The sequence below is a fragment of the Diadema antillarum genome, unplaced genomic scaffold (assembly GCF_040938485.1).
Source record: "Diadema antillarum isolate AM-2024a unplaced genomic scaffold, OU_Dant_1.0 scf00000005, whole genome shotgun sequence".
In the NCBI taxonomy this organism is placed as follows: Eukaryota; Metazoa; Echinodermata; class Echinoidea; order Diadematoida; family Diadematidae; genus Diadema; species Diadema antillarum.
In genome coordinates, this window is record NW_027270894.1 from 1014806 (window position 1) to 1030484 (window position 15679).

A 15679-nucleotide genomic window follows, 5' to 3' on the forward strand; every position below is an offset into this window, starting at 1 on the left:
GCATCTACTTAGAAACAAAAGATCAAGTTACATGACTGTAAAAAAAAAAATTAAAAATAAAAACTTATTTGAGAAAGTCTTTGTTTGAAGAAAGTTAAAGGAAAAACTCCAGTGCAATTCTGGTAATGATGATACTTGTAAAAATCACATGAATGCAAATTAGAAAAGGCACTGATAGCAGGGCCTCTCAACGGAGTATGCACATTAAGAAAATGACTCATCATATTTATCAGAAATTCAGCAATTTTAACCTCTTTCTCATTTAAAAATTCAACCCTGCAAGATTTTGACAACTCTAAAACACCTTTCATGCAATTGATGCTTTTTTGATACTTCTAAAATTTGTCCGTAACCAAGTACTTACTAGGAGACTTGTGAAGTCACTGGAGTGAGGTCATTGGATACAATCACATCAACTAATTTGCATATGTGTCAGTGACTGATATCTTTGTTGCGACAAAACATGCTAAACTTTCTAAATTCCACGACTTCCAACTTTTGTAGTTGATTGGCAAATTTTCTAGCATTCTATTAGTTTGAGTGTGATATGATATTTATCAAGGGTAAACTGGAAAATGGTGTGAATTTTCACTTCCATACCCGAAACATTTCATGTGCACCAAAAATGTACTTCAGTCTTTTATCAAAAAGTAGAGTAAGCTGCTTACAAAGCAGCGCACTCTTCTAATCAGATGACATAACAGGTAAGATTACATTTTGCATGTTTTAATGTGAAAAGTTGCAGTGGAATTAGCTTTGTCTCAGCTCTTTCACCAAGAATTGTGTTCACTGGATACCTCTTCTGAAGCTGTGGGGGATCTACCATTAATTTTACAATATTCCGCAAACAATATCTCCATTGGAATACTCGATGGGGCTATCATCTTCTAAGCACACACCACAGTGCTAACATGGAGCAAAACTCACGCAATGGCTATGCATCGACCATGAGCTCGTCATCTCGCAGAAAGCACTCGTCGAGGTCGAATCCATCGAAGATGGTGGCAGGACGCACCTCCTGCTTTGGTGGTGGGGGCGGCAGGATCAGTGGGGCAGTGTTGCAGCCAGTCAAGCTCATGGTGCTGTTGTTGTTATTGGAGCCGGCAAACGTTGTGTAGAGGGGCGCATTGTTGAGGTGGTTGTTGTGTATCACAGAGTGCTGGGTGACAATAACCCTCTTTAGGGCAGCCATGAGGTCGTTGGTGTCCAGCGGGGGTGAGGCAGGGCAGTTGCTGGGTTCGGCGGGCGTGGAGGACGGAGTTGGTATTTTGATGCCGAGGACAGGCTGGTCTGGGAAGCCCGTCAGCGTGTCATCACCGTCATTGTCATCCGCGAGGCAAAGGTAATCGCTCGTTGCTGTGCTGGAGCGTGTAGTCATGGCTTCGAGTTCGGTGACGGGCGTGGACCGGTGGCTGCTCTCATCACTTGCAAGGTAGCAGTCGCTGATACTAGAGGTGATGGAGGTATTCATGAGTTCGTTCTCTATCTTAGTCTCAGATTCCATGGACCCTTGGGATGAGCTGTCATCGAACACCAAGGATTTCCTGTAGTGAAAACATTTCATCAAAGGTTTCCTGAGTATAAATAATACATGTATCATCTATTGGCTTTACACAACAACAAAAAGAAAGGTATGAAATTCAGGTGTAGTAACAATACAATGTAAATAGAGCAACCTGAAACAAAAATAACTACAGGACTCCTTGAGGATCAAATCTTGGGCAAAAGCTTGCGTGGCAAATATTTCAGTGGCAATGTGTCATATATTGGTACATTTCTAGATTAGTTTTTGTTTACAATTTGCATTAGAAATGTATTATTTTCTTTTGCATATCATGGAAAATATCATTTGGAAATGATACTGCCTTTTTAGAGTTAGTATTCATATAGACCATTTAAAATCATAAATCATTACCCTTGTTATGCCATATTTTGTGCATCTTAATGAGTATGGTTTAAGTCTTATAATTCAATAATAGTGTTCTACAAAGGGCAGCCTCTTCCAGATAAATGTCCTATGTCAATATGTGTCACACAAAAAAGTTATATTTCTTCATCATGTTAAAGGTAAAGATACATCTCCACAAATACTCATTCTTAAGCGTGATAAAAACATTGTTCCGATGTCATTTTCTGTTACATAATGTTAAAAAGAAAAACATACGTTGCCTCCTTGCTGTTGACCTGCAGGAGTTCTGGGGGGTCATACTCGTGCAGCTTGATGCGCCACAAACGGATCTGCTGGTCCCACGACCGGCGGCTGGCTATCTGGAACTTGTTTGGTGTGAATGGGTGCTTGCCCTTCACTCTGTGCTTCCTGCAAGATTGAAAAAGAGTATGGGCACATGAATACTGGTACTGAGTCCAAGTGGCAGAATAACGACGTCAACACTATGATGGAGACTATGTAAAATATGTCACAAATTAACTGGGACTAAACTCATATGTCCCTATAACTGCATTTCCTTTTGCTTGATGGTGTCCTTTTTAAAAAAATAATTGTTTCTATAATTGTTTGTGTTTTCTAAGATGGACTAAAAGAGTACTCCTCTGTACATTTGAGACCTTTTTTTATATACATACAATTGTTACTGTTTGTTTCAGTTGCACAATTGGTAAAAGCCTCTTTATTGTAAAATTCATAACTAATTTTTGAATTGGCATCACATTCTTAAGATTACAGGTCATATTTCATTCTGAAATTGGCAAATTTTTGTTTATTTCCCCGTAAGTCTGTGCAGATTTGATTAATCTAACCAACTGCATTCAGTCTTTTTCTAGTATTATGTGAATTCAACTGGTGCTAATTTGCTAATTTTATGACAGGATGATAATTTTACTGCAAAATTCCCCCAGGACACTGTGATTTGCTTGGAAGGAGGAAAATTGTATACAACATGGTGTGAATTAAATAAATGTGTTAGTCTGCCCATGCTCAATTTTTTTTTTATCGGTCTTTTTTTTTTCTGGTCAATCGCATATATCTGCCAATTGTTTCAGAAAGAGGAGTTTCAATAAAATCAAAGTTCCCATTTTTATTTCAGAAGTTTGACTACACATTTCAATCACCAGCAGCACAGTAGTCATCAGGAGAAAAGAAAATGGGCTTGACTTAACAAAGGAGGGAGTGCTTACCTCTTGACTGTGGCGATGTAACTGTCATAGGCAACGGTGTTCTTGCCATAATCAATCTGCTTCTGTCTGCGCATCAGAACAGTTGTGTCTTTTTCATATTCAGTGGGTTTCTTCTTGGCTTCTTCCCTGTATGGAAGATAAAGAGCATTTGAATGAATGAAGAGTTAACTGAATTGCCAAACAGCCATTAATGACAAAGTGAACTTTAAGGCAGTGACATGACTCAGTCGGTAGCGCATGTGCCTCTAGATCCAAAGGACCCAGGTTCGATTCCCGAATCTAACTGAGCAATGTTGTACGTAATCATGCCGTCCCCTCTAGCAAGAGGCAAAACACTCTGTCTCTCAGATAGGACATTAAAGGACAAGTTCATCTTCAAAGACATGTGGGTTGAGTGAATGAGGCAATATTAGTAGAACACATCAGTGAGAGTTTGAGCAAAATCGGACAATCTGTTAAAAAGTTATGAATTTTTGAAGTTTCTGCTCAGTCACGGCTGGATGAAAAGACTACTATAGCTTGTGATGTCACACGAGTACAACGATATAAAGAAAGAATAAAGAAAATTCAACATATTTCCATTTTTCTCCCATAACAAAAGAACATTCGACTTCTCTCTTTCAGAAGGCAGGGGGAATAATATTACCCTTAACATACGTCAGTAGCAAGTCGAAGAACTGTGCACTTTATTCAAAAAATAAAGTTTTGTGAAATTCTCTTTTTATTTTCCTTATATAGTTGTACGCATGTGACATCATACACTGTAGTAGTCTTCTCTTCCAGCAGTGACTGCGCAGATACTTAAAATATTCGTAACTTCTGAACGGATTGTCCAATTTTCCTCAAACTTTCACTGATGTGTTCTACTAATATTGCTGCATTCTCTCAATCTTTATGTATATGAAGGTGGACTTGTCCTTTAAATGGAGGTCCTGTGTGTGAGAGAGTCACAACTAAATTCATGCACATAAGATTCCGCTTCAGTCATTAATTGCAAAGAGTAAGGTGCATAACCCGCTGAAGTAGTCCTGCCTCACATTCAATTGGACCCCACGAAAGACCAGCTTAGTGCAGCTGAATATGGGCTATCCAGCCATCTTCTCAGATGGAAAATGCACCATACAACTTTGTGGTACATATGACTGCATTAATGTTTTATCATTTAATCTTCTGTTAAGTTAATTTGAGCATGAAGTAGTGTATCTCTTTAATTCAATTCAATGACAGCTTCCAAAGAAGAAGAAAAAAAACTCACTTGTTCTCCTGGTCGTCGTTGCTACAGGAGCTGGACTCTGACAAGAGTTCCAGGCGCCTCCTGTGTCGCTGCAAGTCTTGGGAGGCACGGAACTCACCGGCCTCGTACTCCTCCACCTGGCTGGCCCAGTCCCCACTGGACTGGGACAGCTTCCTGTACTTGGATGGGATCCGCGACGGGGTGTGTGGGCTACCAACATAAAATTCAAATTAAAATGACAATGACATTAATGATGATGACAACAATTCTGCCAAAGTCCTACAAGATTTTAACCCTCACAAAATCTTTAAAAACTTGAATATGGAAGACTACATGCACATTTATGAAACCATAAAAAAAAAGAAAATACACGATGAAATATATTTCAATCAAACCAAGAGTCTGCGAAGCAAAAGCAAAAAAAAAAAAATCTCACTCTTATCAAGTGATTTATAACTCCTGATAATTTAGCTGTCCATAAACTCACCAAAATGACAGAACATCAAAGATTTGGGAATACAGCTTCTGAGAAAAAGCACTTGGAAGTGAGGGTCTATTCAAGCTCTGGGGATCACCCTTTATTGTGAGTGAAACAAAAGGGGGATTTAAAACTCAGAGCCAACCAGCTGATGAAGGATTATCCCTAAGATGGAGGTTAAACACTATTACATCCTTTAAAGGCATTTCATTCATGACTCAGCAGCGTGTCAGAGTCTCAAAGCTACTGCAGACTGTCTTCAAAGCTTCTGATAATTAATGGTTTTCATGCAAACTTTCACATAATATACCTGATGGGAGGAAAATGGAGGGCAACTCGAGACAGGAAAAAGGGAACTATATGTTCCCAAAGTTTGAAGATAGCAAAACAATGTACATCTGTCAAAAAGCATCAGCAAATCAGCCTTGTTACTCCAAGAATACATAGTTTCATGCCTTGAGGAACATGAAACCATGACTTTTGCAAGCTTTCTGATGTTTGGGTCCTATTTGACACTACGGGAACTAGCGTGTTGAAGTAAGCTTTATCAATACAATCAATTACATTATTTTTTTTTTCAGTGTCACTTCTTTCTTTACAGAAAGTAACAATTCTGTCATATGATTCACTCTAATCTTTCAGACTTACTTTTCAATAATGAATATCTTTATATCTCAATGCCTTCTTTCACATGATTGTCAGATTAAAGCCAAATCAGGAATTATCACAAATGAAAGGTTGTAGAGGCATAAAAAGCTAAAATCCTGTCCCACGGGTAAAATAGATTAGCCAGCTGTTAAAGATGAAGATGTAAGAATAACAAAAGGGGGGGGGGGAGAGAAGAAATAAAGCAAGTTTGGTGTGTGGTATCATACCTTTGATCATCAGAGCTAAGGGGAGGGTACTCCATCTCATCAAGTGTTAGCACAAAGGGTGTCCTGGCTCCTTCATCATCGCTACCCTTTCGTCTATCGCTCGACCAACGATGGGACTTCCTGAAGGAAAATAACACATGGAATGAAAGCTTAGGGCAAGCCTAGTTGTGCACACATTTGATACACATTTGACTGTCTGGTACAACAAATAGTTTTGCAAGTGTCTCGGAAGCCATTTCAGGAAAACAGTGTAACGAAACGATGTTAGATGTCTATGACATCCTTTTCAGGAATCATGCTTGTGATCATTAGATGCATTTTATTTATGCTTCAATACTGTACAAAGAACCATTTGAAATTTTATGAAATAAATTGTATAAATTGCATAATACCAATACCTCACTTGGTGGTAAGCATATTCAGTATCACACATTTGTGGGTTTTTTTGTTTTTTATTTTTTGTCTTCTCATTTTTATGCTGACCTGTTGCATCGGTGCCAGCTTGACTGATTTGTGTCTCCTCTCTCCCTAGCATCGTGGCGAGATCGCTTGTCTCTCCGCCCTCGGCCTCCGCGATCGTCCCTTGAATCAGAGTCACTCCTGAAATCAAGGCGGTCCTCCCGCCTCTGCTGCTCAGGTTTGTTATTTTCCTTTGACCTAAATGGGCATGAAATAAATTGTACACAAAACAAATAGTCAAATTGACAAAGTTGAGTAAGCCTACGCATGTTAGCAAAGCATCATACTGACAGTGACTGAGAGGGCAAATCTTGCTGCCGAATTCTTGACTTTGGGACTTTTTACACTCACTCCCTTCTCTTGTCGTTGTAACACGTTACAGGCTTATATTAAATGTTTGTGCTTACACTGGAATTTTTGTAGCTGTCATATTAACTTAGAGACACTCACTGACACATATGGCACTACCACTAATTATCCTAACTAATTAGACTTATGTTAGAGCCACTAAACCTAGCCCGACCAGACATCGTGAAGTTGTTGCAAAGTCTGTAACGTTACAGCAACAGGGCTGTGTAAAGACTCACTCTAACTGTTAAAGTTACTCACTGCATCATTGCCTATTATGATGGCCATAAGTATAGACCAATTGGGCAATTCACTGATGGGTACTTTTTTATGCCATGGTACAGTATTAAAATTCTAGCTGGGGATTTGGGGGCTCCAACTTATCCAAGTAACTTGACTTGTTAACGGGTTAAATTTCATGCCAAAAAAAAAAATGTTCTAAATTTCATTCTTAAGACTTAATTTTTATACCAACTCTGCAGCTCGTTATTGAATTGTAACTTGTTAGTATTGATATTGATTGGTTATGAAGTTGATTTAGCTTAATAATGTCTAGCTGGTTAGGCTATAGGATAGGAGCAGAGCTTCTCGATCGTAGAAATTGCATGATTCACTAACCTTCTCCTTCCTGAGAAGGAACGGCGCGTTTTTCCATTGTCGTATCTGCCCGCTTCGTTGTGTCCATTACAATCTGCATGGCGGGTGGAATAGCGGTCGGACGCTGACCGAGACTCACTAACGTTAGAAGATTTTTGAGAACCGTCAAATCGTCGACTGGAATGATGGTCACGATGGCGCGTTGACGACGCTGAAATATTGTCGAAATTCACACATTCTTTTGCTTCGAAATGCGACATCACTGCTTGTTGAAGAATTCTACTCTACCTTACTTGGAGAGAGGAAGAAAGCTGCAAATTTATAAGAGCCAAACTTATCACAGATAGCGTATTCGATTTCCCGCGATCACGCACGTATGTGAAGTTATGGTCTAGCTACGTGCGATACGGCCGCATACAACACACTGTACTGACAGACGAAACGAATTTCCCGCGTTTGACGCGCGGTTGTGTGCAGGCAGTGTACAATAGCCCATGATGAATATTCATAACAGACCAGGCCAACTATGGTATCCTCAAATGTCAATCTTGTGAGGGATCTCCCTCCAAGGATCGAGGAAGATATAAAGTACACGTCAAAGGAGTAGAGATAGAACCTCTTTGGTACACGTATACCAGTAGACGAGCTCCTTCACGTAGTAGCAAGGGTATTATGTGGTGTGTGTGTGTGTGTGTGTGTGTGTGTGTGTGTGTGTGTGTGTGTGTGGTGGGGGGGGGGGGAAGCGTCAGTCCTCCCACCGTGTTGGAAGAAAATGATCTCAGGGCGGAACCCTCGAAAAGACATGAGTTTTGAACACAATGTCATGTGTGTTGTGTTTTGTGTTGGTTTGTTTTTTGTTTTTTTGTTTTTTTTTGTTTTGTTTTTTGTTTTGTTTTGTTTTGTTTTGTTTTTTGTAATAAGTGCCACGCGTTAATGTGTGTGGGGGTGGCTGCAGCCTCCCCAGCTCCTTCTCTGTCATGACCCAGGTTACAGTAATAGCTTTATAGATCATCTAAGAAGGTAGGCCTACGGTTTGCTTTGAGAGCGAGGGAATTAGTCAGTAACCTTAACTGCGTATCAACCTGCAGCCACGTCGCGGGTGTGAGCATTGGAACTCTACTATTAATCAGCGCTGAAGTAGGCCTGATGTAGGAAATGCGGCGCCACCCAACATAACAATCCATGATTTCTTTGTCCCGAACAAGGTAAGTGCCGTATTGTGTCTCGCTCACCAAAAAACAAACAAACAAACAAACAAACAAACAAACAAAAATGTGCATCAACACAATCACTTGCATCAATCTGACTTTGATTGTTATAAAGTGGGATCTAGGAGAAGTGTTACTACAACAAGAGCTTTGTATGTATAACAACGAAGAATTATTAGCAAAGAAAATTGCCCAAAATAGAACATGGAACAGTACGTACTTATTCAATAATTGTGAAAATGTCATATGGTTGACAAAAAATGGTGTACATACAATAATTTGAGTGTTGTAAAGAACATGATCGAAAAAAAGAGAAAAAATACTTTGTTATACATAGGGAAAATCTGTGACTGTTGACCTTGTGGTGATCTTCAACTCCCCAAGAGAAAGTTTGGTCACTATAACAGAACAGTCCTACCGAGCAAAAGTGTTTAGCCATGTCAAAGTGAAGTACCGTATAAAAAACTGAACAATGGCCCCTAATCGACCCCTGTTTGTGACCTTTCATCTTGCGATTATCTATACAACTCCCCAAGAGATATCTACCATCAAAGTTTGGTTGCCAACAGTCCTACCGAGCAAAAGTTATGAGCCATAATCGATGAGTGCGCTGTAGAAGCTTAACATTGGCCCCTAAAAATTTGTTGACCCAATACTGTGATCTTTGACCTTGTTTTGACCTTCAACTCCTCAAGGGACACCTACCATCCAAGTTTGGTTCCAAACAGCCCTACCAATCAAAAGTTATGAGCCATAATCGAAACGTAACGCGCCGTAAAAACTTACATTGGCCCCTTAAAGTTCGTTGTCCCCTTCTGAACTCTGACCTTAAGGTGACCTTCCTGTGTGGTAACAGTCATGTGTAACTTTGCATAAACACTTTTCACGCCAAGTTTGATTGACATTGAAGCACTCAGTACAAAGTAATTTAAGTTTTTGTGGCGCTACGGACGGGCGATGACAGACGCCGCAGGCGATCCTGTCTCCCCTCCCTTCCGGTGGGCTTGACAAAACTTTTTTTTTGGGGGGGGGGGGGGAGGGCCTGAGAAACGAAGGTTGCAGCCTTCCCCCCCCCCCCTTTTTTTGACGATTTGATGGTTTTGATATATGCATATATACATAATTATATATATAAATCAAATATATATATATATATATATATATATATATAAAGATAAGTAACAAAGCTGCAACAAAGTTCATGCTGTATTCACCAACGGTTTATTTCTTCACACAAATTTTCGGGCGTCTCGCCGCCCTTTCTCAAGTGTTGATACTGAGAGAACAATAACAAAATTAAGCCATAACAATATATTGCAACCGTGTTACTAAGGATGCGCGCTTTAACGCATCCATGCTAGGCATCCTAACACCCAGCGCGCATCCTGGCAACAGTACAATGTTACGTCATAATGAAATTACAATGAGTATAAAGCATACATGAAAAAACTTGGCACGACTGATACAGAAGTAATTCCTCTGAATACGCAGCTGCGGTGGTAATGTAAAAGCAGTGCATTATTTCTTTCAAAATTCAACATACACATAAATTAACTTTAATTCTAGTGTATAGATAATCTTTACATAATCTGAAATTATCATGATCAATATAAACATTCGATTTTTTTAAATCAAACTGAATCGTCACACTGATGGTTATGCAAAATATGTGCAAGCAGTTTACCATTCCTTTCAAACTTCAGCATACAAATACATTAACTTCCAAATTCTGGTGAGTAGATAGTCTTTAAATAATCTGAGACTATAGCATGAATATGAAATACGTGAAAAATCATATTTTTCTTCTTTTGATTAAATAGATACGTCACAATACGTCTCGGAGTGGAAAAAAGACTGGTTCCAAGAAATGGTTAAAAGGAGCGTCAGCATTATATCACTCAAGCAATATAATGATAAGATCTATTGCAGCGGGGTAAACGGGAGAACATACAACAATAAGCGGCGCACCTACTTGTAAAAAGTGTAGTTCGTGAGCCATGATAGATCTATGTTCATGCCCTGTCCCTGGAAGCTTCGTGTGCGGATGATTGTTTTTAGTTCTTTCACGTGTCTTTCTTCAAATGCTTCCATGTCCTTGTATAAAATGCAACATTGCAGATCTGTTAGTGTGTGATTTGGTTTGTTGAAGTGTTGTGCGACTGGATGTTGTGTTTGACTTCTAATGATTGTGCTTTTGTGATTGTTGAAACGTTGTCTAAAATTTGTTGTTTCTCCGATGTAGACAGCCAGGGGACATTGCTTGCATGTAAGGCTGTATACTACATTCTTGCTGTTGCAGTCCCCTGACGTCGGATGGAGGGTGTGGCCGGAGCCAAGTGTGATATCTGTATCTGTGATTAGGTGAGCGCATATTTGACATCGTTTGTTTCCACATTTATGATTTCCAGTAGGATTGATTGTTCTGTTGACTCGAGATCGTGTAAGCAAACTCTTCAGGTTGCGTGGCTGTCGTTGTGCATGTAAGGGACGTGCTGTTAACTCGGGAGCTACCGATTGGACTTGTTTGAGAGTAGGCCATTCTTTCCTCACTTCCTTCATGAACTGTTGTGATGTGGGATGATATGTTGTTACAAAGACTTTGCGTGTGTGTGAGTCTTTGGGTTTCAGATTATCATGATGTAGTAAGGATGAGCGTCTTTTTGCTATCGCGCGGTCCCTACCTGCTTGCACAATGTCTAACGGGTACCCCGCTGCAACGAATTTTTGCCCCAGCTTCAAAGACGCATCCAGAAATTCCTTGTGATCAGAAATGATTCGTCTGTAGCGGAGCATTTGACTGTACACAATTGACCTCTTAATATGATTAGGATGGAAGCTGTTGTACTTAAGATACGTCTGTCTGTCTGTAGGTTTGTGGTAAACAGACGTGTTCAGCTTCCCTCCTTCTTTGCGGATAGTCACATCAAGAAAGTGTACTTCTGACCTAGAGCTGTCCATAGTAAATTTGATGTCGGGATGAACCATGTTGAGCTTGGAGTGGAACTCCGACAGCTGTTCGTCAGAATGGGGCCAAATGAGAAAAATGTCGTCAATGTAGCGGACGAACATGCTAGGTTTTAGAGTTTCTTTCGAGAGGAATTCTTCCTCGAGTACGGCCATAAAAATACTGGCATACGCTGGCGCAAATTTAGTACCCATGGCAGTACCCTGAGTTTGTAGAAAGCATTCATCATCAAATGTGAAGTAATTATGTTTCAAGATGAACTGGGCAAGACGACAAATGTCTTCTATGGGCATGTCAGAAGAATGGTCGTGTTTGGTCAAAAATCTACGCAATGCATTAACCCCATCGGAGTGAGGAATGTTCGTGTACAGACTGACGACATCCAAAGTGACTAGAGTGCAATTTGGAGGAAGCTGAATGTTGTCGAGTCTATTAAGAAAATCATTGGTATCTTTTACATAGCTCTCGACGTTATGTAAGACCCCTTGTAGATATTTGTCAATGAAAGCTGACATCGGTTCAGTAAGTGAACCTACACTGGAAACAATTGGCCGTCCAGGCGGAATGATCTTATGTTCTCTCGATAACTCAGTAATTTCGGAAGTTTCCAAATCTTCAGCATTTTTGTCAGTGGCATTTGCTACCATCGTCGGAAGTTTATGGATCTTAGGTAATGTGTAAAATCTACTAGTTACCGGCTTACTTGGTACAAGTTGTTTCGCTTCTCTCTTATCGATGTGTTTCAGGTTATTACAAAGAGTCTCAGCTTCCTTCGTGAACAAGCTCGTAGGGTCACTGTCAAGCTTCTTGTAGAATCTAGTGTCGGACAGTTGTCTTTCCGCCTCGTTGATGTAGTCCGCTGTATCCTGGATGGTGACGGCTCCCCCTTTGTCAGCAGGCTTAATCGTGATGTCAGCGTTGTCACGCAGGGATCGGATGGCGTCTTGCTGCTTCCGTGATATGTTCGATGAGGGTTCCCGTTCAGTCTCCTTCAGCAGCTTGTCGAGGTGTCTCTCCACATTGCTCACAAACGAGTCGATGAAGGGGTTTCTTCCGCTGGGGACAGCAGGGCGTCGCTTTTGATAGACTAGTTTCCTCGTCGGCCTAGGTTGCGACGCTTCTTCTTCCTCTGCCACTGCCTCTGATTCTGGGCACCTGTTTGCCGCGCGGAGTTCGGTTCGGCGGATTTTTTGCGTGAACTGGAAAGTGTCGGCACACAGTTGCACTTTATCGAGTTGCCTGTTAGGGCAGAAAGACATACCGAGACCAAGTACGCTCTCCTCCCCTTCGGACAAAGTGTAACTCGATAAGTTAACAATAGGCCTATCATTCCTCTCACTGTCACTAGCAGGAGATCTAGTACCTGTACCAGCAAGGAATGTTGACTCCTCGCGTAGTTTCTCGCGTAGTTTCTCTTATCTCTCTTACATCAACGAGGCGGAAAGACAACTGTCCGACACTAGATTCTACAAGAAGCTTGACAGTGACCCTACGAGCTTGTTCACGAAGGAAGCTGAGACTCTTTGTAATAACCTGAAACACATCGATAAGAGAGAAGCGAAACAACTTGTACCAAGTAAGCCGGTAACTAGTAGATTTTACACATTACCTAAGATCCATAAACTTCCGACGATGGTAGCAAATGCCACTGACAAAAATGCTGAAGATTTGGAAACTTCCGAAATTACTGAGTTATCGAGAGAACATAAGATCATTCCGCCTGGACGGCCAATTGTTTCCAGTGTAGGTTCACTTACTGAACCGATGTCAGCTTTCATTGACAAATATCTACAAGGGGTCTTACATAACGTCGAGAGCTATGTAAAAGATACCAATGATTTTCTTAATAGACTCGACAACATTCAGCTTCCTCCAAATTGCACTCTAGTCACTTTGGATGTCGTCAGTCTGTACACGAACATTCCTCACTCCGATGGGGTTAATGCATTGCGTAGATTTTTGACCAAACACGACCATTCTTCTGACATGCCCATAGAAGACATTTGTCGTCTTGCCCAGTTCATCTTGAAACATAATTACTTCACATTTGATGATGAATGCTTTCTACAAACTCAGGGTACTGCCATGGGTACTAAATTTGCGCCAGCGTATGCCAGTATTTTTATGGCCGTACTCGAGGAAGAATTCCTCTCGAAAGAAACTCTAAAACCTAGCATGTTCGTCCGCTACATTGACGACATTTTTCTCATTTGGCCCCATTCTGACGAACAGCTGTCGGAGTTCCACTCCAAGCTCAACATGGTTCATCCCGACATCAAATTTACTATGGACAGCTCTAGGTCAGAAGTACACTTTCTTGATGTGACTATCCGCAAAGAAGGAGGGAAGCTGAACACGTCTGTTTACCACAAACCTACAGACAGACAGACGTATCTTAAGTACAACAGCTTCCATCCTAATCATATTAAGAGGTCAATTGTGTACAGTCAAATGCTCCGCTACAGACGAATCATTTCTGATCACAAGGAATTTCTGGATGCGTCTTTGAAGCTGGGGCAAAAATTCGTTGCAGCGGGGTACCCGTTAGACATTGTGCAAGCAGGTAGGGACCGCGCGATAGCAAAAAGACGCTCATCCTTACTACATCATGATAATCTGAAACCCAAAGACTCACACACACGCAAAGTCTTTGTAACAACATATCATCCCACATCACAACAGTTCATGAAGGAAGTGAGGAAAGAATGGCCTACTCTCAAACAAGTCCAATCGGTAGCTCCCGAGTTAACAGCACGTCCCTTACATGCACAACGACAGCCACGCAACCTGAAGAGTTTGCTTACACGATCTCGAGTCAACAGAACAATCAATCCTACTGGAAATCATAAATGTGGAAACAAACGATGTCAAATATGCGCTCACCTAATCACAGATACAGATATCACACTTGGCTCCGGCCACACCCTCCATCCGACGTCAGGGGACTGCAACAGCAAGAATGTAGTATACAGCCTTACATGCAAGCAATGTCCCCTGGCTGTCTACATCGGAGAAACAACAAATTTTAGACAACGTTTCAACAATCACAAAAGCACAATCATTAGAAGTCAAACACAACATCCAGTCGCACAACACTTCAACAAACCAAATCACACACTAACAGATCTGCAATGTTGCATTTTATACAAGGACATGGAAGCATTTGAAGAAAGACACGTGAAAGAACTAAAAACAATCATCCGCACACGAAGCTTCCAGGGACAGGGCATGAACATAGATCTATCATGGCTCACGAACTACACTTTTTACAAGTAGGTGCGCCGCTTATTGTTGTATGTTCTCCCGTTTACCCCGCTGCAATAGATCTTATCATTATATTGCTTGAGTGATATAATGCTGACGCTCCTTTTAACCATTTCTTGGAACCAGTCTTTTTTCCACTCCGAGACGTATTGTGACGTATCTATTTAATCAAAAGAAGAAAAATATGATTTTTCACGTATTTCATATTCATGCTATAGTCTCAGATTATTTAAAGACTATCTACTCACCAGAATTTGGAAGTTAATGTATGTGTATGCTGAAGTTTGAAAGGAATGGTAAACTGCTTGCACATATTTTGCATAACCATCAGTGTGACGATTCAGTTTGATTTAAAAAAATCGAATGTTTATATTGATCATGATAATTTCAGATTATGTAAAGATTATCTATACACTAGAATTAAAGTTAATTTATGTGTATGTTGAATTTTGAAAGAAATAATGCACTGCTTTTACATTACCACCGCAGCTGCGTATTCAGAGGAATTACTTCTGTATCAGTCGTGCCAAGTTTTTTCATGTATGCTTTATACTCATTGTAATTTCATTATGACGTAACATTGTACTGTTGCCAGGATGCGCGCTGGGTGTTAGGATGCCTAGCATGGATGCGTTAAAGCGCGCATCCTTAGTAACACGGTTGCAATATATTGTTATGGCTTAATTTTGTTATTGTTCTCTCAGTATCAACACTTGAGAAAGGGCGGCGAGACGCCCGAAAATTTGTGTGAAGAAATAAACCGTTGGTGAATACAGCATGAACTTTGTTGCAGCTTTGTTACTTATCTTTTTATCTTGCCAACACGTGGACTACCTTATCAACATATATATATATATATATATATATATATATATATATACATATTTATATATATTTCATAGATACAATAATATGAGTAAAGGACATGCATCTAAAATGCCATCATTAAGAATGACCGTATACGAATGACGATATTGACATAATAGGCAAATCATTTCTTTATTCATACAGCATCCATCATGGATGTATGTATGTATATACAATCATATATATGTGTACATTTTATCTATATAATCATTAATAGACATTCTAGTACATGAATAATGTTTAGATGAC

General features: G+C 40.3%; 1 protein-coding gene across 1 annotated transcript; it reads right to left on the reverse strand.

Moving 5' to 3' along the window:
- Positions 1–934: 934 nt before the first annotated feature.
- LOC139712551 (uncharacterized) lies at positions 935–7399 on the reverse strand. The gene is made up of 7 exons (XM_071624399.1): positions 7148–7399; positions 6206–6379; positions 5723–5842; positions 4391–4579; positions 3136–3261; positions 2165–2317; positions 935–1544 (listed from the first exon to the last, which is right to left on the reverse strand). Exons 1-7 carry the CDS (start codon positions 7384–7386, stop codon positions 935–937), a joined length of 1611 nt encoding a protein of 536 aa, XP_071480500.1. The 5' UTR covers positions 7387–7399.
- Between the last annotated feature and the right edge of the window lie 8280 nt (positions 7400–15679).